The 27,712-nt window shown below is 43.4% G+C and overlaps 3 protein-coding genes across 3 annotated transcripts in view; 2 read left to right on the forward strand and 1 right to left on the reverse strand.

Annotated features, from left to right (window-relative positions):
• The first annotated feature begins 4,531 nt into the window (after window positions 1–4,531).
• On the forward strand, window positions 4,532–23,458 carry LOC138662688 (molybdopterin synthase sulfur carrier subunit-like). The gene is made up of 7 exons (XM_069748564.1): window positions 4,532–4,636; window positions 10,590–10,711; window positions 10,902–11,055; window positions 12,655–12,780; window positions 15,267–15,420; window positions 20,628–20,751; window positions 22,125–23,458. The coding sequence occupies exons 1-3, from the start codon at window positions 4,625–4,627 to the stop codon at window positions 11,026–11,028; spliced, it is 261 nt and encodes an 86-aa protein (XP_069604665.1). The 5' UTR covers window positions 4,532–4,624; the 3' UTR covers window positions 11,029–11,055; window positions 12,655–12,780; window positions 15,267–15,420; window positions 20,628–20,751; window positions 22,125–23,458.
• On the forward strand, window positions 12,660–22,261 carry LOC138662676 (molybdopterin synthase catalytic subunit-like). The gene is made up of 4 exons (XM_069748555.1): window positions 12,660–12,780; window positions 15,267–15,420; window positions 20,628–20,751; window positions 22,125–22,261. The coding sequence occupies exons 1-4, from the start codon at window positions 12,660–12,662 to the stop codon at window positions 22,197–22,199; spliced, it is 474 nt and encodes a 157-aa protein (XP_069604656.1). The 3' UTR covers window positions 22,200–22,261.
• A 1,254-nt stretch (window positions 23,459–24,712) lies between the features above and the next one.
• Window positions 24,713–27,712, reverse strand: part of ITGA2 (integrin subunit alpha 2) — a 160,468-nt gene continuing 157,468 nt past the window's right edge. The window contains exon 30 of the mRNA XM_069748544.1: window positions 24,713–26,820. Coding sequence (XP_069604645.1) covers window positions 26,743–26,820 — 78 coding nt within the window. The 3' untranslated portion in view covers window positions 24,713–26,742. The remainder of the gene's footprint in view (window positions 26,821–27,712) is intronic.

Consider the following 27,712-nt stretch of genomic DNA (forward strand, 5'->3'; position numbering starts at 1 on the left):
GACTGGGCAATATACTACATAGCTGGGCAATATACTATGTGGCTGGGCAATATACTATGTGGCTGGGCAATATACTACATAGCTGGGCAATATACTACGTGGCTGGGCAATATACTACATAGCTGGGCAATATACTACGTGGCTGGGCAATATACTATGTGGCTGTGCTGTATACTACGTGGCTCTGTGCTGTATACTACGTGGCTGGGCAATATACTATGTGGCTGTGCTGTATACTATGTGGCTCTGTGCTGTATACTATGTGGCTGTGCTGTATACTATGTGGCTCTGTGCTGTATCCTACGTGGCTGTGCAATATACTATGTGACTGGGCAATATACTACGTGGGCTGTGCGTGCTATATACTACGTGGCTGGGCAATATACTGCGTGGCTGGGCAATATACTACGTGGACATGCATACTCTAGAATACCCGATGCGTTAGAATCGGGCCACCATCTAGTATGTTAACAACGGACGTAGGTACGAGGCCTCATACGGAGACTGGGATCTCGGCCTCTCGTCCAGCACCAGCGTCTGACCTCACAAATGATCTTCTGGATGAATCGGTACAAATTCTATCAGAAATCCTCTAAAATCTTGTAGAAGTGCTTCCCAGGAGAGCGGGAACTGTGAGGCTCCTGTCGGTGTAATGTCGGGGGTCCCTACACGTCTGTCTATGTAGTGTACAAGTATGTGCTGCTGATGGGATTCACCGTTTATATATGGGAATGGCAATTCCTCAGGGTTTCTGGGTTTCCACAACCCAAGTGTCCAGGATGTATTTGCCTCAGGCCGCCGTCACACATGCGAGTTTTACGGACGTAAGAGCGCAGAATCTACGTCCGTAAAACTCGCAAAAAATACGGCACAATTATTCTCTATGCCCCTGCTCCTATTTGCCGTATTTTACTGATCAGTATTATACGGCTTTCTACGGCCGTACAAAATCGCAGCATGCTGCGTTTGTCACCGTACTGCGCAAGAAATACGCCAATGAAAGTCTATGGAAGCGTGAAAAATACGGATTACACACGGACAAGCAGTGTGACTTGCGAGAAATACGCAGCGCTGTTAGAGAGAAAAGCCGGCAATTCAGTGCGGTGTACAGTAAAATCACACTGACAGCTTACAGTAGAATAGGTAGAATAAATGTGTACACATAGAATAGGTATATATATATATATATATATATATATATATATATATATATGTCAGTGAGACACATATATGTATATATATTAATATTTATTCCAGCGCTAGACAGCTTGAAAGCCGGTAATTCAATTACCGGCTTTTTCCTTCTCCTTCCTAAACCCGACATGATTTGAGACATGGTTTACATACAGTAAACCATGTCTTCTCTCCATTTTTTTTGCAGATTCCACACTACTAATGTCAGTAGTGTGTATCTGCAAAATTTGGCCGTTCTAGCTCTTAAAATAAAGGGTTAAATGGCGGAAAAAATTGGCGTGGGCTCCCGCGCAATTTTCTCCGCCAGAGTAGTAAAGCCAGTGACTGAGGGCAGATATTAATAGCCTGGAGAGGGTCCACGGTTATTGGCCCCCCCCTGGCTAAAAATATCTGCCCCCAGCCACCCCAGAAAAGGCACATCTGGAAGATGCGCCTATTCTGGCACTTGGCCACTCTCTTCCCATTCCCGTGTAGCGGTGGGATATGGGGTAATGAAGGGTTAATGCCACCTTGCTATTGTAAGGTGACATTAAGCCTAATTAATAATGGAGAGGCGTCAATTATGACACCTATCCATTATTAATCCAATTGTAGTGAAGGGTTAAATAAAACACAAACACATTATTTAAAATTATTTTAATGAAATAAAAACAATGGTTGTTGCAGTATTTTAAGCTCCCTGGCTTTCTAGGTAATTTCCCACGATCTATGAACAGCCAGCAGAGGGCGCCTCACCGCAAATAAAGCTAAATATAGATCATTGATCTATTTTTAGACTCATTCCCCGGGGTTTTGCAGCGAGGAGCAGCCTGCATTAGCACAGCTCCTTGCTGCAAAATGTTTTAACCCCTTCAGAAGGATTTACATCGTTGGACGTTACAGATCTGCGGAGGGTAAGGATATTGTTGGTTTATTATGTTTTTTTACTCACAGAACGAGGGTCTTCAGTGACTGGATTGGGCGTTGAATAAAATACTGCAACAACCATTGTTTTCATTTCATTAAAATAATTTTAAATAATGTGTTTGTGTTTTATTTAACCCTTCACTACAATTGGATTAATAATGGATAGGTGTCATAATTGACGCCTCTCCATTATTAATTAGGCTTAATGTCACCTTACAATAGCAAGGTGGCATTAACCCTTCATTACCCCATATCCCACCGCTACACAGGAATGGGAAGAGAGTGGCCAAGTGCCAGAATAGGCGCATCTTCCAGATGTGCCTTTTCTGGGGTGGCTGGGGGCAGATATTTTTAGCCAGGGGGGGGCCAATAACCATGGACCCTCTCCAGGCTATTAATATCTGCCCTCAGTCACTGGCTTTACTACTCTGGCGGAGAAAATTGCGCGGGAGCCCACGCCAATTTTTTCCGCCATTTAACCCTTTATTTTAAGAGCTAGAACGGCCAAATTTTGCAGATACACACTACTGACATTAGTAGTGTGGAATCTGCAAAAAAAATGGAGAGAAGACATGGTTTACTGTATGTAAACCATGTCTCAAATCATGTCGGGTTTTAGGAAGGAGAAGGAAAAAGCCGGTAATTGAATTACCGGCTTTCAAGCTGTCTAGCGCTGGAATAAATATTAATATATATACATATATGTGTCTCACTGACATATATATATATATATATATATATATATATATATATATATATATATATACCTATTCTATGTGTACACATTTATTCTACCTATTCTACTGTAAGCTGTCAGTGTGATTTTACTGTACACCGCACTGAATTACCGGCTTTTCTCTCTAATATATGTGTCTACTGACTATATATATATATATATATATATATATATATATATATATATAGACAGTATATATATATTTTCTTTTCTTTTTGGGACACATGGATCACTTCTATAGCGGTATGTTGGTTTTGCTAGCCTGCGAGAAAACCACGCAGTACGGATGCCATACGGATTACATACGGAGGATGCCATGCGCAAAAAACGCTGACACACCCTGCCTACGGAGGAGCTACGGACCACTTTTTTCGGGACTTTTCAGCGTATTACGGCCGTAATATACGGACCGTATTGTTTTACGCTGTGTGTGACGCCGGCCTCATAGTTTCCTTAACTTTAGAGCTCACTGTCACGACAGCCCTAAGTGACCCTATAAGTTTTCCTCCTCCCCACCTGTAGCTATACACTGGTACTGTGCAGCATGTGACACTGGGTGGATTACTGTGTGCAGCATGTGACACTGGGTGGATTACTGTGTGCAGCATGTGACACTGGGTGGATTACTGTGTGCAGCATGTGACACTGGGTGGATTACTGTGTGCAGCATGTGACACTGGGTGGATTACTGTGTGCAGCATGTGACACTGGGTGGATTACTGTGTGCAGCATGTGACACTGGGTGGATTACTGTGTGCAGCATGTGACACTGGGTGGATTACTGTGTGCAGCATGTGACACTGGGTGGATTACTGTGTGCAGCATGTGACACTGGGTGGATTACTGTGTGCAGCATGTGACACTGGGTGGATTACTGTGTGCAGCATGTGACACTGGGTGGATTACTGTGTGCAGCATGTGACACTGGGTGGATTACTGTGTGCAGCATGTGACACTGGGTGGATTACTGTGTGCAGCATGTGACACTGGGTGGATTACTGTGTGCAGCATGTGACACTGGGTGGATTACTGTGTGCAGCATGTGACACTGGGTGGATTACTGTGTGCAGCATGTGACACTGGGTGGATTACTGTGTGCAGCATGTGACACTGGGTGGATTACTGTGTGCAGCATGTGACACTGGGTGGATTACTGTGTGCAGCATGTGACACTGGGTGGATTACTGTGTGCAGCATGTGACACTGGGTGGATTACTGTGTGCAGCATGTGACACTGGGTGGATTACTGTGTGCAGCATGTGACACTGGGTGGATTACTGTGTGCAGCATGTGACACTGGGTGGATTACTGTGTGCAGCATGTGACACTGGGTGGATTACTGTGTGCAGCATGTGACACTGGGTGGATTACTGTGTGCAGCATGTGACACTGGGTGGATTACTGTGTGCAGCATGTGACACTGGGTGGATTACTGTGTGCAGCATGTGACACTGGGTGGATTACTGTGTGCAGCATGTGACACTGGGTGGATTACTGTGTGCAGCATGTGACACTGGGTGGATTACTGTGTGCAGCATGTGACACTGGGTGGATTACTGTGTGCAGCATGTGACACTGGGTGGATTACTGTGTGCAGCATGTGACACTGGGTGGATTACTGTGTGCAGCATGTGACACTGGGTGGATTACTGTGTGCACCAATTCCACGCAGGGTAACTACAGGCGCAGCCTGAGCCACCAATCAGCAGGGACTTCACATGCGGAGACAGGAATCTTATCTCTGCTCTTCCTGCTCTGGGGCACCGAGAGCTGACAGCTGCTTTCTCCATGACTTGTGAGGTGAGTGCAGGCTTTCTCCTCCATGACACCGAGCTCTGCTTTCTCTGTAACAGGATCAACACTTTACAAGGGGAAAATTATATTTGCACCAGATATTACTGGCTGCAGCTCTGCTGGGAGCTGTAGTTTCACAACAGTAGGTATGTGCACACGTTGCGGATTCTCTGCATTTTTTTTTCTCATTGATTTACATTGTACTGTAAATAAATTGCGGATCTGCAGCGTTTCTGCACCTCAAAAAACGCTGCGGATCCGCAGAGAATCTGCAACGTGTGCACATACCCTTAGATAGCTTCAGGTTTCAGGCCACTTCTAAAGGGGTTGCTGTTGCCTTAAAAAAAAAAAATGTTCATCTCTGAGTGCAGTTTGTTTACAAAAAAAAAAATAAAAATGTTTTTCTCACCCTCCCCTGTTCCAGTGCTGGGTCTCCACCGCTGCTCCTATGATCTGTTTTTGGATGTGGCGCTGACATCACGCTGATTTGGTGGCAGCCGGTCAGTGAGCTCAGCACCTCTGCCCGTGTAGACAGAGCGCCCTGGTCAGACTATAAGCTGGACACACGGAGGGTGAGGAAAGTGCAGTTTTATTTTATAATAAACTGTTCCCAGGGGCCAAGATTCTCAAGAAGACAATCCTTTTAAGAGCAAGGTCACATATGGAGGATTTAGGGTATGTGCACACGCTGCGGATTTTGCTGCAGATCTTCAGCAGTTTTCCATGAGTTTACAGTACCTTATAAACCTATGGAAAACAAAATCCGCAGTGCACATGCTGCGGAAAAAAACACGCAGAAAAGCAGCGGTTTACATTCCACAGCATGTCACTTCTTTGTGTGGATTCCACTGCGGTTTACACCTGCTCCATAATAGGAATCCGCAGGTGGAAGCCGCACAAAAAACGCGGTAAATCCGCAGGTAATCCGCAGTGCGGTTTACCTGCGGATTTACAAAAACAGGTGCGGAAAAATCCGCAGACGTCCCACCCCACCTACGTGTGCACATACCCTTAATCTGCTTTGAACACCTGCATTTGCAGTTTTTGATTGCGGATCAACAAATGCATTGATGTTAATGGCGAAAATTTGCTAAAAATCTAATGAAATCTGCAACAACACAGATCCGCAACATGCGAATGGGGTTCCGATGAACCCATTTATCTGTGTTGGACTGTATTTGACTGCAGATTTCTGATGCACGAGCTTTGCCTAAAAAGGTGGAATGAGGCGAAGGTGTGAGCATGACATATGCGGGATGTCAGGTAATGCGAGGTTAATTGCACCTGGTGATAACCTGACATAGAAGACTTCCACTCTCGTATGCCTGGTAAATATGGCTCCGATATCAGAGACTGTTGGGATTTATTTCAGATCTGTTGAAATCCTCATTTTAGGCGCATGCGCACAAAACATCTTTTCCACGCGTCTTATGCCTGGGATCCACCTGAACAAGTGCTAAAAAAATGCCACTAAGCATGAACACAATGCACATGAAAAATGACGCAGCTGTGCACACGCTCAGTATCTTGGGGCTCCGAAAGCCCGAAGCGGATACAAGTGTCAGCGTGGTCATTCTTTGTCTGACAGCTGATCACTATGCAAACTTTTATATTAAAAAACTGCCATCAGCAAAGCAGATACAAAATGACCGAGAAGACACCAATGGAGATGCTTCAGGATAAACACTGTTTTCCTGAAGCGACTTTGCCTTGTCTAAAGATCAAAAAGTCATATACATCTTAAAATGGCGCCAACAAAAAATATAAGATCCTCTTAGTAGTGATGAGCGAATGTGCTGGGATAAGGTGTTATCTGAGCATGCTCGGGTACTAACCGAGTGTCTTCAGCACGCTCGAATATTATGTTCACGTCCCTGCGACTGCATGTCTTGCATCTGTACGGCAGCTGCAACACATGCAGGGATTACTTGTTTGTTAGCCAATCTCTACATGTGTTGTGGCTGTCGAACAACGTATTGTTCGAGCACGCCGCAGTCACTGTTAGCACACGAGTATGTGTGGCGCCCCTGAGGGTCCAGTGGCCACAGAGGTACTGCACCTCGGCCACAGGTGTGGTTCTCGGGTAAGGAGGGGGCACTACCCGGGAATCGCACATGTGCATCCAACAGTCACTGCTCCAGGCTAGGGGGGAGGGGCACCAGCTCTGGCAGGAGTGGTGTGACAGTTAGGCTATGTGCACACGTTCAGGAATTTTTGCGTTTTTTTTCGCTATAAAAACGCGATAAAACTGCAAAAAAACGCATACATTAAGCATCCTATTATTAGAATGCCATTCTGCATTTTTTGTGCATATGCTGCGTTTTTTTCCGCGGTGGAATCGCATTCCGGAAAAAAACACAGAGTGTTCATTCTTTGTGCGGAATCGCGGGGATTCTGCACACATAGGAATGCATTGATACGCTTACTTTCCGCATGGGGCTATGCCCACCATGCGGGAAGTAAACGGATCATGTGCAGATGGTATCCAGGGTGGAGGAGAGGAGACTCTCCTCCACGGACTGGGCACCATATAATTGTTAGAATTAAATAATAAATCGTTTATTTTTTTTCTTACCTTCCGGCATCCCCGGCAGTCTTCCAGCTCCTCGCGATGCTCGCGAGACCGCTACGTCATCTGGGGTCATTGCCACTAGGCATTATTAGGAATGCGAGCATCGTGAGGAGCGAGGGACGCCGGAAGGTGAGAATATCACGATTTTTTTATTTTTTTAATTGATTTTGAACATTAGATTTTTTTACTTTTGATGCTGCATAGGCAGCATCAATAGTAAAAAGTTGGTCACACTTGTCAAGCACTGTTTGACAAATGTGACCAGCCTGTCAATCAGTTTTCCAAGCGATGCTACAGATCGCTTGTAAAACGCTAGTGTTTAGCGGGAATACTCATGCCAATTCCGCATGCGTTTTTCCCATGGCAGGGAGTTCCGGAATTGCCACGGAAATTTCCGTGGCAATTCCGGACGTGTGCAAATAGCCTTAGTCAGTTGGTGGGGAGGAGTTGATCAGAGCCGGCGTGAAGGAAGAAGCTCCTGAGAGAGAGAGAAGGGATCCTAGGGGCCAGGGAAGTGAGGAATCCACCCATGGCGCTCAAATCCACGCCGACAATAGTCGGGTGAAAGGACCAGGTCGCAGTGGGGGACCGGCCCCAGACTAGTAGAGGTACTGCAAGACTCAGCTAGCAAACCGGAGGCTGTGGTAATTGTATGTGCCACAACCAAATCCACACACATTCGCTGAAAAGGCAGCCATATAGGATCGAGGGGACCAGGAGAGCGTCGCCAGACAGGACTCGACGCTGCTGGCTTGGGACACTGTGTGTGAGGTGCAGGGCAGGAGGGCGAAGCCAGGGAAGGTACACAAGGTAGGGAGTCTCGGACAAGTGCACACAAATTACCCGACAGCTGGCTGGACCACAGACTCGGAGGACACAGCACCCGGCTGGAGACTGTAATCAACCAACTGTGAGAAAAGTGTGAAAACTGCACCCTGCTGTGTCCTCAGAATTATTACTGCATCACCTGCCCTGCACTACAACAGTTCATCATTGACTTTAACTGCCCTTGGGCCTAGCTCTACCCATGGAGAGCCGTAACATCTCTGCTGCGTCACCAACTGCCCCAGTGGACCTGAATCGCAGCGTCGGCCATTTTTTTATTGCCAAACACCATGGGTGGCATCACGAACTAATCCCCTATAAACTTTATTCCCCTTCATTTCAATTTTATTGGACGCCCAGGGACATGGACCGGGTCACTGCTGCCGTGACAACCCCAGAAGAACCGTCACATCCGGCCCGGGTTCCCCGCGGCCCTGGTGGGCGCTCCACATGCTCAGATAACACCTTATCCGAGCATGTGCGCTCATCAGAACCCCTTAGCTCTGTCAATATAAAAATGTTATGGTTTTCATAAAACAGCAACATCGAAATGTGATATTAGTTTTTACTACTTATAAAATAAAAAAAAAGTTATAAAAATAAAACTACTACAACATCCTAAGGCAGGAGCAGCATTTGCCGTGGGTGCAGGGTGTTGGAAGGGGCGCCAACATGTCACTTTGTCTGGCCCGCTATATTCTGATATTGACCCTTTGCCGGATGTAAGAAAGCCTATGTACAGCGATGCCTAAGGGGGTATAGTTCACACTGAGCTACTTCTCAAGAGATGGTGTAAAAGTGAGATTGTGCCTGAAAACCAGTTCGGTAAAATCTGGACTTCAAAAGCCAGATAGTTCACCTTCCATTGTGGGCCCTGCGTGTGAAGAAATAGCAGCTCTTCTCCACATATATGCCAATGTTGTACATAAGAAAACCTACTTAAAGAAGCCATCTTCCTCGTCTTCCTCCTCCCATCGAAATGTTTCTGCTCTTAACATACTGCAGTCATCGTATTATATAGCACTGTGTACTTATAATTGCCTTTCTTCTTATTTAATTCTTCCACTTTCCATTAGGCCTATGACTTCAGGTGAATAGCTGAATTCTTCTATGCTCTATGTAGAAACAGGAGGTCAATTTTCACTGTATAACTCATCAGTCACTGAAAAAGTCCCTGGCAGGGGGATTAGGGAGCAGCTGGGTCAGGAGATGAAGAGAGGACTGAATTCTGTAGGGACAAGAAACTTGCTGTTTCTACATAGAACAGAGAAAAGAGAAGAATTATCTGGGTAGAAAGGTAAAATGAGCAATTGTCAGGAGTTGAAGGAGGCTGACTCACGCAGGGAAAATAGATCTCCTGTTTCTACATAGAGCTTAGTCTATAGTTAAGCACATGATAATAAACTGACTGGCACGTCCAAATCATAAAACAGGGCTTAACAGGTGCAAACTAGGAGCAGCCACCTCCATATATAGTGTTATGATCAGGTGGCCTTGTAGCAGCATGAAATGACCTTCGCTGGAGCAGTGGTAACTTTACTGACCGCAAACCCTGATCCTATCACCGCAACTAGAAGTAGCCGTGGGGTGTGTCTAACCAGACCTAGACACCTCGACACAGCCTAAGGACTAAATATCCCTAAAGATGGAAATAGGAAAACTCTCTTGCCTCAGAGTAGATCCCCAAAGGATAGATAGCCCCCCACAAATAATGACTGTGAGTAGGAGAGGAAAAGACACACGCAGACAGAAAACAGGGATAAGCAAAGGAGGCCACTTCTACCTAGATAGGAAAGGATAGTACAGGATACTATGCGGTCAGCATAAAACACTACAAAATATCCACAGCAGAAAAATACAAAAACTCCACCACCTAACTAAAGATGTGGAGAGTATATCTGCGACTCCAACTAGACTGAGAAAAACATCAGGCACAGTCTAGCAGGAACAAAATAGAAACAAGATAAGCACAGAAAATAAACACACAGCAGTGTGTCTAAAAAAAATGAAGCAAACACTTATCTTAGCTGAATTGGCAGCAAGCAGGAGAGGCCAGGCAGAGGACCAACACTTCCAAAGGCACATTGACTACTGGCAAGGACTAATGAGTCCTGCACAGCTAAATACCCCAGTCAGAATTGCAATTAGCAGAAACACCTGTCCAAGACTGCTGCTCAGGAATAACTGCATTACTATCATCAACCACCGGAGGGAGCCCAAGAGCAGAATTCACAACAATATAGCAAACAAATAAAGCTGCACTCTAGTGATAAAGCATGTAAATATGTAATGTATGAAATATGCATTACTGTCCTACCTACTCTTTTGTACCTCCTGGGCCCTGTCCAAACTGCAGCTCATGGCCACATATGGGGAATTGCAATATGTTTTGTGTTTTTTTCCAGATTTACGGTTTTATTTTAACTCATCCAGGGTGAGTCAGGGGCTAGTAGATATTTAGGGCCTACTTTTTAAAAAAAGATTTGCTTAGCTGATTCAATTGTCAGAGTCTAACTTGTTTCCATTGAGGCCTAAAACACAATTTTTTCTTTCTTTGTGCAGGTGGTAATTCTGTATTTTGCCAAAAGTTCTGAACTAGCAGGGGTGCGTTCTGAATACTTCACTGTGCCCCAAGAAATCACTTCCAAAGAACTCTGGGAGAAAATAGCAGCTCTGCATCCTGGGTAATGAGCTTGAGTCTAATAATATTTAAAGGGGTTGTCCAACAAATAGCATTGATCACCTTTCCACAGGATAGGTGAAAATGGGTGAATGGTGGGGAACTGACAACTGATCCCGAACTTTTCATACATGCAGTTGAGAACCTTGGTATAAAGTAGCCACTGATCTTAGATTTTGTGATTTTACCCCTAGGCTCTCTGCTATTAAAGATCACATTGTCCTCGCTGTGCGCCAGGAATATGTCACCATTGGCGATGAAGTTATAACTCTCCGTCCTGGAGATGAGATTGCAGTAATCCCCCCAATCAGTGGTGGGTAACGTTCCTTGAATTTGGAAGGATTGATGGTAAGCAGAAAGAACAATGATACTTTTAGCTGAAATAGATGTGTCCCCAAGAGCACATAGACTCCGCTGTACTAGGGAGTAGGAGGCCCATGATGTCCAAGCCCTTATGGTAGGACACCACCTGCAGGGAGTGAAGCCGCGTGTGCTCTGTGTTCCTTCCACACACCCTCCACGAAATAAGTTTTATGGGGACAGTTTCTTGGAGATTTTGAGAGAATTAGGTGTTGCTTTCAGATTTGGCGACTCTTCAGGGAGTCTGCCCCTTCTTCCTGTAGCCCCTCTGTTCTGACAATGTGGTAACAAAGGTAAAGAAACTAAGGACAAGATTCACCAAGGTGTTTTCTGGCATAAAACACCTTGAAACTTGAAGTTGGGTAAACATTCTGCTACATTTTGGTCTTCTCGCGCCAATTCTGGTCAGCTGTGCCATCGTAGGCAGAACTTGGACATAGCGTCGTGAGGCCCGTCTGACCGATTCATCAAAATTTACAGTATAAATTACGGTACCAAAGAAATGTCCGTGACTTGAGTAACATTTCTGGCAGGCTTTTACTTCAGTGCTCCCTCCCTTAAGACGTGCGGGTAAGCGAAACTCCATGTCCCCCCCCAATCGGGCCCTAAAACTTTTGGTAAAGAAAAATTTGGTAGCATTGTGTTTCCTCTGCGGTTTTTTTATATCTTTTTGCTGTCAACCTGAATTGAACGTAGATTGTTCACATTTAATCAGTAGAAACACCCAAATAATATGGTTGCAGGACTTGTAAGATCTATCCTTAAAGGGTTATTTCCGAAATAGCGAGTTATATCCATCCATAGGATAGGTGACAACTTGCTGATCACTGGTGGTCCGACCAATGGGAATCCACAATAATCCACAATAATGGGGCACTGCAGCCCTTTCTTGAATGAAGTAGAGGTGCGCAGGCTCAAACTTCACTCCATTCATCGTGAATGGGACTTTCTCACACAGACATATAGACAATAAAGTGAGTGAAGGTCGGGCATGCTCACTCAAGAAAGAGGCTGCAGTTCTCCATTCTTTGCACTCTTGGAATCCTTAGGGGTCTGACTGTTGTGTTGGGGATAACTTATTTTTGGATTTTTAATGTACCAGTGAATACTGATTTGTGCCTATGTAATCATTGAATGAGTGCAGGGCTGGTGGTCCCAGAGGTAAGACGGATGATCAAACGACATCCCTTCATGTTATATCCTGAGACCCCCACCAATCACCTTGACAAATTTTTAAAAAATTGTTTCTGAGAGAAGAAAAGTTTTGAAGTGCGCCACATGCTGGAAGATTCTGTGAATTTGTAAATTGCCCTGTTCCTTGCCCCTGGATATCATCTAATGATGGAACCTGCAGGTATCAGACATAGGAAACTTCCAAACTATCCCGGGAGCTAGGGAAGTAAAACTTTTTTTTGAGGAGCCTTCAAGTCAATTATTCGAAGGGCCAGAAAACTGATGTATGTGCATGGTTGACCATTAATTCGTCTGTCCATAGCTTCACCTTGGAATAATAAATGGTCGCTTCCATTACTCTTAAATATGTAATTTATTACTTGACTCTTATAACTTTTTTTTTTCCCATTTTAGCTGCTATGGATGAAAAATCTGAGGAGCCTCAAGACTTCATCAGAATCTGTACAGAGAAGCTCTCTGCAGAGGAAGTGTCGCAGTTGGTGGTTTCACCCAGTTGCGGTGCTGTGTCCATTTTTGTAGGTAGGTAGATGACAAAAAGATTAAAGCGAACCTGTTATCTGATTCATGCTGCCTAGAGATCAGTCAGCGTGATTTGGGCACCGCCTGCGTTATTGCGGTGTACACACACAAAGGGGGAGACCTGTGTAGGTGAGCGGAGAGATTCGTGCTGCCTATGCGTCATGCGGCAGGGACCAGCTGACCGGTTCCCTAGGGTGTTTATGGGTGGACGGACCCAAAGAATATTGGTTGGGGCCATACACCGTTCTGTGCACCTTCTGCTTGCTCAGTTGTGTAGTTCTGAACCGTTTTTCAATGATTTGTGAGGTCTCAGATGTAACCGAAGAAAAAAATGCTACAAATACTCTTTGAAAAGGCGTCCTTATTCATGAGATGAGGGCGTGAGATCTCTATAAATCCCATCCATTTTGCCGAAACTATAAGACACTGTGTTTTTGATGCAGTGAAAATACGCAGCACCAAAAACTCGCCAACAGCTCATTATGGGCACACGGCAATTGTGCGAAGTAGTGGCGGTAAGAGTGCTGTAAGTATCATTTGTATCGATCAGACACTTATGGTATATACTTTCCATATTCCACAAATATCACTTTATTTTTAGTGTGACCACCAGATTGGCTCAGTATGACAATGTGGCCCTAGGCTCAAAAACCTTTTGCACCCTGAGCTTGAAGGGTTTTTCTCAAAATGTTAAGTCTTTCCCTATCCATATTACAGAAGATAACTTACTGATTGCTGAGAGTCCGATCCCTGGGATCACTAGTTATTCCAAGAACAGGGCTCTGGAAACCGGGTTCTGCAGCTTCATCATGAATGGAGAGATGATGTCCATGCTCGACCACAACGCCCATTATTTATGGGACTGCAGGAAACACTGTGCTCTGCTTTCTCTGGCAGTCCTGTAGACAATGAATGGAGTAGAGGTCAACCATGAGCACCATCTCATCAGCCATATTCTCAGGGTCACTGGGGGGCAAATGGTCAGATCTTCAGCGATAAACAAGTTATCCTCTAGAGCAGGGGTCTCAAACTTGGCTGGGTGTATGAGGTGCCGCATTCTTTGCAGGACAGTGACATTTTTAGTGATATAATTTTTTATTCTATACACCTTTTGATCATTTATTTTAAACATTTTTTCCATGTTTATTTTATTTTTTTTAAATGGCATTCATCGTATGCGTTATGGTACAGTTTTATCGCTTGGGTCGTTATGGATGTGGTGACAAGTACAACAAATGTGTACAACTTTTATTTATTTTAGTTAATATATAGTGCCAAAATATCTTTTCATGCTTTATTTTGAAATTTATTTATTTTCTTACATATTTTTCAATTTGGTTTCCTCCAATTGGGCACATACAGTAATATTGTCTTATTGTCAATCAGCACCATATACTAATTCTGACAAACATCTTGTAGTAACAACCCATCCTGGCCCCACCTTGTAGTAATGTTCCATACTGGTCTCCTTGTAGTAACGCCCCATCCTGGTACTGTTATTGTATTATCACCCCATCCTGGTCCCCTTCCTGTAGTAATGACCCATTTTGCTATATTTCAGTAGAGTGTGGGTGCTTGGTACAGTTTTATAGCTTGGGTTATTATGGATGGTGTTACTAACGTGCACGATTTTTGTTTACTTTAGTTCATATATGAAACAGCATTTTTAGTGGCAACATTTTTTTTTTATTTTTTTTTTTTATGCTTTATTCTTAATTTTTTTTCAACTTTTTTTTCCCTCCAATTGGCCACGTATAGTAATATTGTCTTGCAATTAGCACCATGTAGTAATTCTGGCAAACATCTTGTAGTAATGCCCCACACTGGTCCCCTTCTTGTTGTAATGTCCTCATCCAGGTACCCATATTGTACTAATGTCCCCATCTTGGTCTCCTTCTTATAATAATGTGCCCATCCTCGTCTTGATCTTGTTGTAATGACCCATTCTGGTCCCCGTATTGTTGTAGTGTCCCCTATTGTACCGTTTTTCACTTACACATAAAATTAAAAAAAATAAATTTAAAAAAATTCTTCTCGCCTATCCTCTATTCCCTCGGCGCCCTTTCTGCACATGCTGCCCGCAGGCACTGTAGACCCCCGGTCCAGGGATCGGCCGACGTCAGCGCTTCATTTCAGTTGAATGTGGGTCCTAATTTTGAATTGTGGTAGGAATTGATAGGATTTATCCAATAAATATCCAGAAAGAATTTAAAGGGTTTGTCCATGATTAGAAATAAGGCCATGCTCCATTCTCTGTTTAGAATATCGGCTGCAGTACCAGACACTGCCCATAGGTAAGAGTGGCGCTGTTTCTGATGAAAAGTAGACCTCATACTTTTCCTAATCCTGGACAGTCCTTTAAATCATCCCTTAGAATAAATCCTGAGGAAATGAATAATTGGCATTCGTTTCTGATGCCGCCTGTCATAGATGAGAATGAAGTGTTACATTTCCTATATGTGTTTTGGCATTTGTTTTTTTTTTAGGAACAACAAGGAACAATTTTGAAGGAAGGAAAGTCGTGCACCTTGAGTATGAAGCATATGTGCCCATGGCAGAAACGGAAATTAAGAAAATCCTGACTGGTATCAGGCAGAAGTGGCCGTCTGTCCTGCACATGGCCGTGTACCACAGACTCGGGTATGTTTCTGTATCATTTAATTCAACTTTACATTTTCTTATAAGCATCTGTCATTGGGTCTTGATTTTTATTTTTTATTTTTTTCCTCCACTTTCATAGTCATAGCTTTTTTAATATTCCTCCATTGACATAACTGTAAGAAGGCTTGATTTTTTTTTTTTTTTGCAGTATAAGCTGTAGTTTTGAGTAACACCATTCATTCTACCATACAATGTACTGGAAAACTAAGTGAAAACCCAAATTTTCCTTTTTATTATGTGATCAAAATGTCCTGGAACAGGATTCTCCGTCAGTAGTATTACACAGATGCTCAACTTATTTTTTTTTTCTTTATTAAACTGTTTTGTATTGCTATTTTCTGTCAATAATTTTTTTTTTTTTTCCTTTTTTTTTTTTTTCCATTGATGGCCTTTTTATGAATCTTGGTTTTTGCGTGCTACCATTTTGGGGTATATACTCTAACTTTTAAGGACATCATAATTAGAAATATGCTTATGTTTTATTTACTGGAAAAAGGGATAAGTAAAATATATGTATGTGTAATATAAATTATATATATATATATTTATGTTTGTCGTATGTGTATATATATATATATATATAATATAACGCTGGGAGCGTCACTGTGTCCGAAGCCTTAATAGACTGCGCAGGCGCAACGCTCCTAGCGTTGCAGTATAGAAAAATTGCCGCCGAGAGCAGGGGGTCAGGAGCACGGGGACGCCGTCTACATATTTGCGCCCTGATTATGCAAATAATCCGCCGCCATAGTAAATTTTTACTTACGCTATTCGTTTCGGGCGCCATTGTCTTGCTACTACTGTGTGTCTTCAAGAAAATGGCGCCGGAAAGCGCGGACTGCGCAGGCGCCGATTCCGGCAACAGGAGCAAGACAATGGCACCCGAAACGAATAGCGTAAGTAAAAACTTGCTGTGCCATGAGGCTGTGGCACTTCATGCCACAGCAATTTGTTACTTACGCCATTCCTTTCCGGTGCCATTGTCTTGCTCCTCCCGGTGCCGGAATCGGCGCCTGCGCAGTCCGCGCTTACCGGCGCCATTTTCTTGAAGACACACAGCAGTGTGTCTTCAAGTAAATGGCGCCAGAAAGCGCGGACTGCGCAGGCGCCGATTCCGGCACCAGGAGGAGCAAGACAATGTCGCCGGAAAGAATCAGGTAGCGTAAGTAACAAATTGCTGTGCCATGAGGCTGTGGCACTTCATGCCACAGCTATTTGTTACTTACGCCACCTGATGGGGGTCATAAACCTTTATGGAGCAGCATATGGGGCATATGGATGGGAGCAGAACATGACAGAACGGGGGCGCAGGATGGGAGCAGCACATGACAGAACGGGGGCGCAGGATGGGAGCAGCACATGACAGAACGGGGGCGCAGGATGGGAGCAGCACATGATAGAACGGGGGTGCAGGATGGAAGCAGCACATGACAGAACGGGGGCGCAGGATGGGAGCAGCACATGACAGAACGGGGGCGCAGAATGGCAGTAGCACATGACAGAACGGGGGCGCAGGATGGAAGCAGCACATGACAGAACGGGGGCGCAGGATGGGAGCAGCACATGACAGAACGGGGGCGCAGGATGGGAGCAGCCAGTGACAGAATGGAGGCGCAGGATGGAGCAGCACATGACAGGATGGGGACGCAGGATGGGAGCAGCCAGTGACAGAATGGAGGCGCAGGATGGGTGCAGCACATGTCAGAATGGAGGCGCAGGATGGGTGCAGCACATGTCAGAATGGGGGCGCAGGATGGGAGCAGCACATGACAGGATGGGGGCGCAGGATGGAGCAGCTCATGACAGGATGGGGACGCAGGATGGAGCAGCACATGACAGGATGGGGACGCAGGATGGAGCAGCACATACCAGGATGGAGACCATATGCCAATATAAATGCTCGCCACCCGGGCGTAGAACGGGTTCAATAGCTAGTATATAATATATATATATATATATATATATATATATATATATTAGCTGAAGAGCCCGGCGTTGCCTGGGCATAGTAAATATCTGTGGTTAGTTATAGCACCTCACTTCTCTTATTTTCCCATCATGCCTCTCATTTTCCCCATCACATCTTTAATTTTCTCCCTCACACCTCTCATTTTCTCCCTTCACACCTCTCATTCCCCCCTAACACTTGTCATTTCGACCTCACATCTGTCATTTTCCGATCACTCCACTATTTTCCCTCACTCCTCTCATTTTGTACTTACACCTTTTCATTTTCACCTCACACCTCTCATTTTCACCTCAGTATATACATGTTTGTCATCTCCCTTATATATAGTATACACCTGTATGTCATCTCCTGTATATAGTATATACCTGCTGTGTGTCATCTCCCCTGTATATAGTACATACCTGTGTGTCATCTCCCCTGTATATAGTATATATGTGTGTCATCTCCTTCTGTATATAGTATATACCTGTAGGTCATCTGCTCCTGTATATAGTATATACCTGTGTGTCATCTCCTCCTGTATATAGTATATACCTGTGTGTCATCTCCTCCTGTATATAGTATATACCTGTATGTCATCTCCTCCTGTATATAGTATATTCCTGTATGTCATCTCCCCTGTATATAGTATATACCTGTGTGTCATCTCCTCCTGTATATAGTATATATCTGTGTGTCATCTCCTCCTGTATTAGACCTCGTTCACACGTTATTTGCTCAGTATTTTTACCTCAGTATTTGTAAGCTAAATTGGCAGCCTGATAAACCCCAGCCAACAGGAAGCCCTCCCCCCCGGCAGTATATATTAGCTCACACATACACATAATAGACAGGTCATGTGACTGACAGCTGCCGTATTTCCTATATGGTACATTTGTTGCTCTTGTAGTTTGTCTGCTTATTAATCAGATTTTTATTTTTGAAGGAAAATACCAGACTTGTGTGTGTTTTAGGTCGAGTTTCGTGTGTCAAGTTGTGTGTGAGTTGCGTGTGGCGACATGATGAGTTTTGTGTGGCGACATGCGTGTAGCAACTTTTTGTGTGTCGAGTTGCATGTGACAGGTTAGTGTAGCAAGTTGTGTGCAGCAAGTTTTGCGTGTGGCGAGTTTTATGTGTGGTGCCTTTTGAGTATGTGCAAGTTTTGTGTGAGGCAACTTTTGCATGTGTTGCAACTTTTGTGCAAGTGGCAATTTTTCCGCGTGTGCAAGTTTTGCGTGTGGCGAGTTTTGCGCGTGGCGAGTTTTGAGCGGCGACTTTTGTGTTTCGACTTTTATGTGGCGAGGTTGGTGTATGTGTGGTGAAATGTGTGCTGAGGGTGGTATGTGTGTTCAAGCACGTGGTAGTGTGTGGCGCATTTTGTGTGTGTGTTCATATCCCCGTGTGTGGTGAGTATCCTTTGTCGGGGCCCCACCTTAGCAACTGTATGGTATACACTCTTTGGCGCCATCGCTCTCACTCTATAAGTCCCCCTTGTTCATATCTGGTAGCTGTCAATTTGCCTCCAACACTTTTCCTTTCACCTTTTCCCCATTATGTAGATAGGGGCAAAATTGTTTGGTGAATTGGAACGCGCGGGGTTAAAATTTCGCCTCACAACATAGCCTATGATGCTCACAGGGTCCAGACGTGTGACTGTGCAAAATTTTGTGGCTGTAGCTGCGACGGTGCAGATGCCAATCCCGGACACACGCACGCACGCACGCACGCACGCACGCACGCACACACACACACACACACACACTAGATTGTGGCCCGATTCTAACGCATCGGGTATTCTAGAATATGCATGTCCCCGTAGTATATGGACAATGATGATTCCAGAATTCGCGGCACACTGTGCCCGTCGCTGATTGGTCGAGGCAACCCTTATGACATCATCGTCGCCATGGCAACCATTATGACATCTACGTCGATACTGTGCCCGTCGCTGAATCAGAAACGTGAGATGTCTACGTCCTTTATGACATCATCGTCGCTGTGCCCGTTGCTGATTGGTCGAGGCCTGGCGGCCTCGACCAATCAGACGCGGGATTTCTACGTCCTTTATGACATCGTCGCTGTGCCCGTTGCTGATTGGTCGAGGCCTGGCGGCCTCGACCAATCAGAGACGCGGGATTTCTACGTCGATGCTGTGCCGGTCTCTGATTGGTCGAGGCCGCCAGGCCTCGACCAATCAGAGAGCCAGGATTTCCAGGACAGACAGACAGAAAGACAGACAGACAGACGGAAAAACCCTTAGACAATTATATATATAGATACAGACACACACACACCTATATATATATATATATCACACACACACACACACACACACACACACACACACACACACCTTTATATATATATATATGTACACACACACTTGCCACGGTTGAATCAAGGGCAATGTCTTTTTGATTGCTTCAATGAGCATTTATTTAAAAATAAAAGATTATTCAAACACCAGTTTACACAATGCGTTTCGCCTGCTTACAGCCTCCATCATATGTGCAATAAAAATATACTTATCCAACTTTATATCCTCCACCACCAGGAAGTAGGAGGTATGGAAAGAGGGGGAGAGGGCAGGGAACCCTTAGTTTCTTAAGGTATCGTCACACTAAACGATATCGCTAGCGATCCGTGACGTTGCAGCGTCCTGGCTAGCGATATCGTTCAGTTTGACACACAGCAGCGATCAGGATCCTGCTGTGATGTCGTTGGTCGCTGCAGAAAGTCCAGAACTTTATTTCGTCGCTGGACTCCCTGCAGACATCGCTGAATCGGCATGTGTGACGCCGATTCAGCGATGTCTTCGCTGGTAACCAGGGTAAACATCGGGTTACTAAGCGCAGGGCCGCGCTTAGTAACCCGATGTTTACCCTGGATACCATCCTAAAAGTAAAAAAAACAAACGCTTCATACTTACCTTCCGCTGTCTGTCCTCGGCGCTGTGCTTTCCTGCACTCACTGTGACGTCACCGCTGTGCTTTCCGGCCGCTGTGCTCACAGCCAGACCAGAGAAGCAGAGCGCCGGGGACAGACAGCGGAAGGTAAGTATGAAGCGTTTGTTTTTTTACTTTTAGGATGGTAACCAGCACAACAATCCCAGCTCTGCTACATCTGTTACTCCATTACTAAACCATATCGTGCCCTTGTACCAGATCTCGATTGCTCAGATTATTACGAGTCCGTCGATGGCCTATATGAGAAAGAATTGCCTTTTTTTTGTTTTCAGCTTGGTCCCAATCACCGAAGCCAGCGTCGTCATAGCCATTTCCTCCCCTCACCGAGACGACTCCCTGGACGCCGTGAAGTTCTGTATAAATACATTAAAAAGCACTGTGCCGATATGGAAGAAGGTGAGTGCAGCAGGATGAACCAACGACGCAGCTAATATTCAGTTTTGCACTTCGGTCTTTTTCCTTCTATTTTTCAAAGAACTATAACTTATCTTTTCATTAATTTTTCCTTTGACCTCCCGATCCGAAGGCTCGTTTTTGGTGGGTTTTTGTAATTTTGAAAGGTGCAAATCATTTTTTTTTTTTTTTTGCCATATAATCAATTTTTTTTTTTTCTTTCAGCACAATCGTGGTGGGAAAAAATTAAAACTCTCAATTCCACCTTTTTTTTTTTTTGTTTGTTTTTTTGTTTTACGACCTCCATTGCATCAAATAACCTGTCAATCTGATGCTTGTATAGTTTTTTTTGTATTATTATTATTATTATTATTTAAGTGCCTTTTAAAGAAATTCTGAGTTTTAAGTCACCACAGAAAAAAATCCTCATTATCTCGCGAGAACTTTTCTACTAAATTCAAAAACAATTTGCAGAAAAAAAGGACAAAATTCACTAAAATACATCACAGAAAACCTACATATGGGACCTTCTGCATCCTATTGTGCATGTGTCTGGACATGGTTTTGAAAGTACAGATTTTCTTTTCTGTCGTAGTTTTTTTTTTTTATTGATTTGACTTTTTTTTTTTTTTTTTTCAATGTGCACATTGCACAATGTCAGGTTTCTCTGGTGCCCGGAGCAGTTGGCACGTATCCACAAGTATGTGATTTGCATACATGTGGTCACATGCCAACTAGCTGTGCGCTGCCTCGCTCATTATAAGTGAATTATGCGTAGCCAAATGTGTCCAGAAGTATGCAGAATGCACGTGACCGCCAGCTCCAGATTTCCGGCACTATGCACACTGTAAGGATTCACAAGTCTGCAGTCACATCCAGTGACTGCAGACTTACACCCCAACACTTGTTTTTGTTTGTTTGTAGTTTCCATAGGTAACATCTTTGGGGTGCAATCCAGGTTTTGATCTTTTCTTGCATTTTTCGCTGAGGTGCAGTGACTGAAGAAAGGCTATTCTGGCATTTTTTTTTAATGGTATTTACTTTATTAGTTTACGGGTTGATTTATTTTATGACTGTATAGATTTGATTTTTAACGTCATGTTGTTACTGAATACCACTGCTTTTATAAGTGGGTTTTACACAGCCCGTACCTGCACAAAATGGAGCGGGCTCAGCCCCTGGGCCTGCACTCTGTGCCCACACACTTGCTAGTATGTTACATTTCTGATGGTGTCCACATTGGCAACGTAAAAAGAAAACATTTGTTGAAATGACAAAGGAGAGGAAAAAAGCTTGTAAAAAGTTTTTAGAAAAAAGATTTTTTTTTATTCATTTTTTAATAATTCTATAATCTATCATTTTTTTTTCCCTTACAGGAGGTGTATGCAGAAGAAGGCTCCTCCTGGAAAGAAAATAAAGAATGTTTTTGGACTAAACAAGAAGACAAATAATGCCAATCTGAGACCTGCGTGACTTCTTAAGGAGGGTCTCCCAATTTGGTGTAAAATTTGCTGCTTTTTTTCCAACCACCATAATCACTGCATTATATTACCCAAGTGAAAAAAGAAACTGCCCTTAATCTTTAGGGGTTTTCTGGTCCTAGCAAAATGCAAACAAACATATACTAAAATGTGCATTTAATGGTAGCACAACCAGTATACATGTATATGTGTGTCTGTTTCACCCCGGGGTTTGGGAGCGCAGTGATGCTGGATTTTCCTGTGTCAGCATATGATTGAAGGGGGCTGGCTGACTACTGATGTGAATGACTGGAGCCAGTCCCCTTGTCTATGTATGTCTTGGCTATTATGTGATGAATGTCCATCAGGGGTACACAGTATCACGGCTGTATCCTTAAAGGCAAGTGCACATGTTCGTATTTTCGGTCCGAGTGCGATCTGACAAAACATCAGCTCTGTCAGACCAATGTTCTACTATGGGGCAGTGCACGTCCCTTTTTTTTTTTTTTCCTTGTACAGAGCCTGTTTGAGGAAAAAAATCACAGCATACCCATGAGTTGGATCTGATATTCGGATCGCTTTCAGCCGTAAAACTCAATGAGTCTGTGGAAAACATCAGACTGCACTCGGATGACATCTGAGTGCAGTCCAATTTCTACGGACTGACACAATGGAGAAGATGGAGACATTTGTTTTCCATCTTCACCACCTCGGAGAAAATCGGATCACACTTTTACAAAATTCTTATTCTAATCAGCCTTTGGTTAGCATTATCTCCCGATTATCTCGGATGAGAGAATATACGCTGGTGGGACCCTAAGACAGTCACTGCCCTAAGCACATACCTCTGAAAAAGCATTCCAAGTGCTGTAAAAGGGACAATACTTTTTATATCTATTCATGCCTTATTTTGTCAAACTGCCTAAAATATAGTGTATGTCTTGGCATTTTTTATTCAAGCAAAATATTCTGTGCCTAAAAAAAAGGAAATGTTGTAAAGTATGTAATAACATAAAAGTCTATGCATCTGTATGAGAGTGATGGTCCGTTCAGTCCGCTAATAACACTGATAAATAAATGTGTCCAGAAAAAACGTCAACTTGAAATGCTCCTTATCAGTAGCCAAAAAAATACCCTTGGCGCCAGGATTGCCATCGCGCCTATGAATGGGGATCTACTGTAGATTTTGGTTGATTCCAGAGAAGACTCTCCATCTTGTTAGCCCTACAATTAAATTATTTTAATTGTCAGTTTTGTCTGAGTGATGACGTTTTTAAGCAGTGACCGGCTGTGGATGCGTCTTCCTCTGTTTTTGGAGGCACTTGGAGCCTCGGATTACCGTATTTACACTCCCGTCCATGTTGTATCTTTAGAAATGTGTCTACGTATTTGCTAGTATGTAGAATTTTGGAAGAATTTTCCACATGGGAATGTCCTCACGTTGCAAAAGTGTAGTGGAGTTTTCACTGTGAATTCACTTGCGGAAATCTACTTACAGCGCTAGCAGCGTGCATCAGATTTTAGGGCTTCGCTCACACTGGCGATAACTCGCACAAGTGCCATCCGATGCAAAAATCAGATTGCTCTCGCACCAATTATTCAATGACTCTGTTTTTTCCAGCTGTATTTGGCATGAATAAAGCAATCGCAGCATTCTGAAATATCATTCTGAAATCTAATGGGTGGGGAAAAAACCCCATCACATGCCATACCAACCATCCGCAAGACATCCGATTTTTAAGGATACATTACAGTTCTGTAGCACTGGAAGATGTAAATCGATTGCTCATGGATGATCAGTGAGAAAAAAAATAGTCCCACTCTCCTAAATGAGAGTAAATAGGACTAATTTTTTTATTTTTTTTTTTATGCAAGTGGGATCTGTAACAGAATATTTCTATCACATCTGAGAGCGCCATGATGTAGGGGCTGAGTCCCCGATTCCAGCAATATCACCTAACGAGCAGCTTTCTGCAGTTTTGATAAACTCACTGTTTTATTTGCCTCAGATCTATCTGTTCTTTGAGCTCTGCATAACCCCGCCCACACCACCGATTGGCACTTTTCTGTGTACACTTTGCATAGACAGAAAGCTGCCAATCAGTGGTGGGGGCGGGGTTATACAGAGCTCATGAATATGGAGGACTACATGGCTGCAGGTTTACTAGTCCTCTAGTGATAATCTCCTGCTGATAAAACTGTGATTTTATCAAAGCTACAGCAAGCAGCCGAGTAAGTGACACATCACTAGAATCAAGTGGAAAAAAGAAAACCTCATGACAGATTCCCTTTTAAGAAATATCATGCACTGTGGGCATTTACAAGTCTGCAGTTACGCACTGACTGTGCACTTGTACCCCAAAGCCGGACGATCCCTGTAATAAAGAGACACCATTACAGAGGGGCTCTGAGCGGACAATCACTTACAGTACTATAGTAATCAGTGTAAGCATGTGGCTCTGTGGCTGCAGCGACCAATTGGTCATTAAATGCCGACATATAGACCAGTTTGTAGATATTTATTCTTTAAATGTTTTTACAGAAAAAGCAACTTCAAGTATGTAGAAACTGTACATTTCTAACATTTTTATACAAAAGGCAACCTGCGGCCACAAATATCCCAGGAATAGAACTTGTATCAAGAAAAATGTTGCACCCACTTTTTTTTTTTTTTTTTTTTAATTAAGCCACATTCACTTGTTCCGTATTTGGTCAGTATTTGATCTCCGTATTTATAAGCCAAAACCAGGAGTGGAACAATCAGAGGAAAAGTATAATAGAAACACGTCACCACTTGGAGCTGCATTACCCCTTTAATTGCAGAAGCCCTTTAAATATTTACAATTGATTATTGATTTTGCCGATGAGGCCGTCTCTGTTTCTATTTTGTTCCACAAGTTCTGCCATATACGACTGAGCACCTCGGAGCAAAGCACTTTGTTTCCTGTAGCGATTTTGCTACATGTTCTGAATAGTCAAAATATATTTAAATTTGAACCTATGTAGATGTTCTAGATTAAGCAATCAGACATATTTACATCCAAAAATATATGTATATAAGACCTTACCAACCAAGTATCACTATAAACCCCGGGCCACAGAGGGTATAGTCATCTTTACAACCAATATTCCTTTTTATGGCTCCAAAGCATCAAGAACAAAAAAGGATCAACTTTACTTAAATCAGTACTAATCAGAAATCTCGCCGTGAATCCTGCTTCTGCCGCCATATTCCCAGGTATCTGTTCACTAAGGCTGGGCTGCAAGACAACTTTAGCCACAACCGAGATTCATTCGATGTCTCTGCTACGTAAGCGGTTTCATTGCAACCCCGAGGGTTCTGCAACAAGCAAGTCACAAGACGCTAACCTCCTTGGAATATTTACAACTTGCTTGGCACAGTATCACTGGGGTTGCAATGCGACACTTTTCACTCATACAGATCTGCGATGTAGGTGATCAGGATCATAGTATGTCAGAGTTGGAAGAGACCTCCGGGGTCATCGTATTAAACCCCCTGCTCAATGCAGGAGTCACTAAACCATCTCAGACAGATGTCTGTCCAGCCTCTGTTTTGAAGACTTCCATTGAAGGAGAACTCACTGCCTCTCCTGGCAGCCTGTTCCCCTCATTGATCACTCAGTTTCATCCCATTGCTTCTTTTGTTTCCATGTGCGAAAGAGAATAACGATCTCTACACTGACATCCCTTCAGATATTTGAAGTAAAAAAAGTCTCCATCTTGGTCAGAGTGTGGAGAAGATTAACAAAAATATGTCTCCATTCTATCAATCTGTGGAAATCGGACTGTACTCAGATGTCATCCGAGTGCAGCCCAATGTTTTACACAGACTCTTTGACTTGCATGTCTGAGTGTGATCGGAACATGAGATCTAACTTGGGCTTGCTGTAATTTTTTTTTTCCTTCCTCGGACGTCAGACTGTCCAAGAAACATCTGACATGCGATCCAACATTTTGGAGAGTAAATGCAGAGGTGGTCAGATCGGTTGTCACCCCGACTCATTTACAATATAAATAAAGGTAAATATTTTACATTAGTTTACAAATGAGGTTTCGCCGTGATTTATATTTAATGGGGGCTTCATGGGGAAAATACTGCACAATGCAGGGGCCTATAATACTCCGCCATGACCACGGGATTTCAGTCTTTGTCCCGTGTAAGGGAGAGTCTCGCTACAAAGCATCTGTTAATACAATGACAAGAAACTTACATTATATTATCCTAGATTCTTCTACAAACATTTCATCAATTTCCAGATCTTCTATGGTCAAGAATAAAATATGTTCATCTGAATGTAAAAACATGATGTCTACTGTACAAATGTCCAGCAAAGTATCCCAGACCAGCTAGTGAAGTTGTAAAAAAAAAAATAAAACAAGCTGCCCAGCAGTTTGATAAAGTCAATCTTGTAAAAAAAAAACAAAACTTTATATTGATTTCAACTTTAAAAACTTGCAAAATAAACCTCACTTTTAACAACCTCCCCCTCCCCCTCCCAAACAATCTACATCTTTAGTTTAGTTGCGTAGTTTCAGCAATTTCATCTTCGGTTTTCTGGAGTTTTTCATACTTTCTTTTGAAAAATCCAAGCTGGAAAAAAATAGAAAAAAAATAGACTTAATATAACAATTCTGCATTATTTGACTGACGCCTCATCAGACTGTAGAGAACCTGATCTCTGGTGCCACCTATTGCAAGTAGCAATCCTAAAAGATAAAAGTCGATATCGACCCTTTAACGAGCTTTGCCGCATGGCTTAGGGTAAGAAGCCAAACCAGAAACTCTATCTGCAGACACGTGTTTTGGCGTGTTGCCCCTCCTCAGTGCAAAACAAGAGATCTTATTTGGCTGTATGAGGGACCTCTGACTTGGGGGCCTAAGAGGTGACGTTTCTCTTCGAAAAGAGTGCCAAGCCGGTGTAAGGAGACTTACAGGCCATGTAATGCTCTGCTGGGAATTTACATAAACAAATGGCCTCCTTTAGAATAAGAGGACTTGATCTCTGGTGCCGCCAATAAGATCAAGTCAGATCTCATACTTTGCACTGATGATGGGCAAACACCACAAAACAAGTATCTGTAAATGGAGTTTCTGGTTTGGCTTTTATCCTAAGTTATATTGCAAGACTCGTTAAAGGGTTTGGATTGTGACTTGTAGGATCGCTACTTCCAACAGGTGGCGCTATAGAGTTCAAGTCCTCTTTCTCTCTGAAGAGGCAATTAGCAAGTAAAATAAAGATTACAGCTGTTACCCAACAGAATATCTCATCTCCCCACAATATGGGAGCAGGGATCGATCACTGCTCAAACTGGGAAAAACTGTGTTCAAGAATAGAAAAGAAGCTGGAAGAAAGCTGTAACGGCAGTCACTTTGATTTTAGTTTCTGAGAAGGAGACCCCCCCAAAAAAGTGTGAAGTTAATTTCAACAACCTGCCAGTAGAGGGCGACAACAGTGCATATTTACTAAGGAGCGTCCTGCAAT

The sequence above is a fragment of the Ranitomeya imitator genome, chromosome 1, assembly GCF_032444005.1.
Source record: "Ranitomeya imitator isolate aRanImi1 chromosome 1, aRanImi1.pri, whole genome shotgun sequence".
In the NCBI taxonomy this organism is placed as follows: Eukaryota; Metazoa; Chordata; class Amphibia; order Anura; family Dendrobatidae; genus Ranitomeya; species Ranitomeya imitator.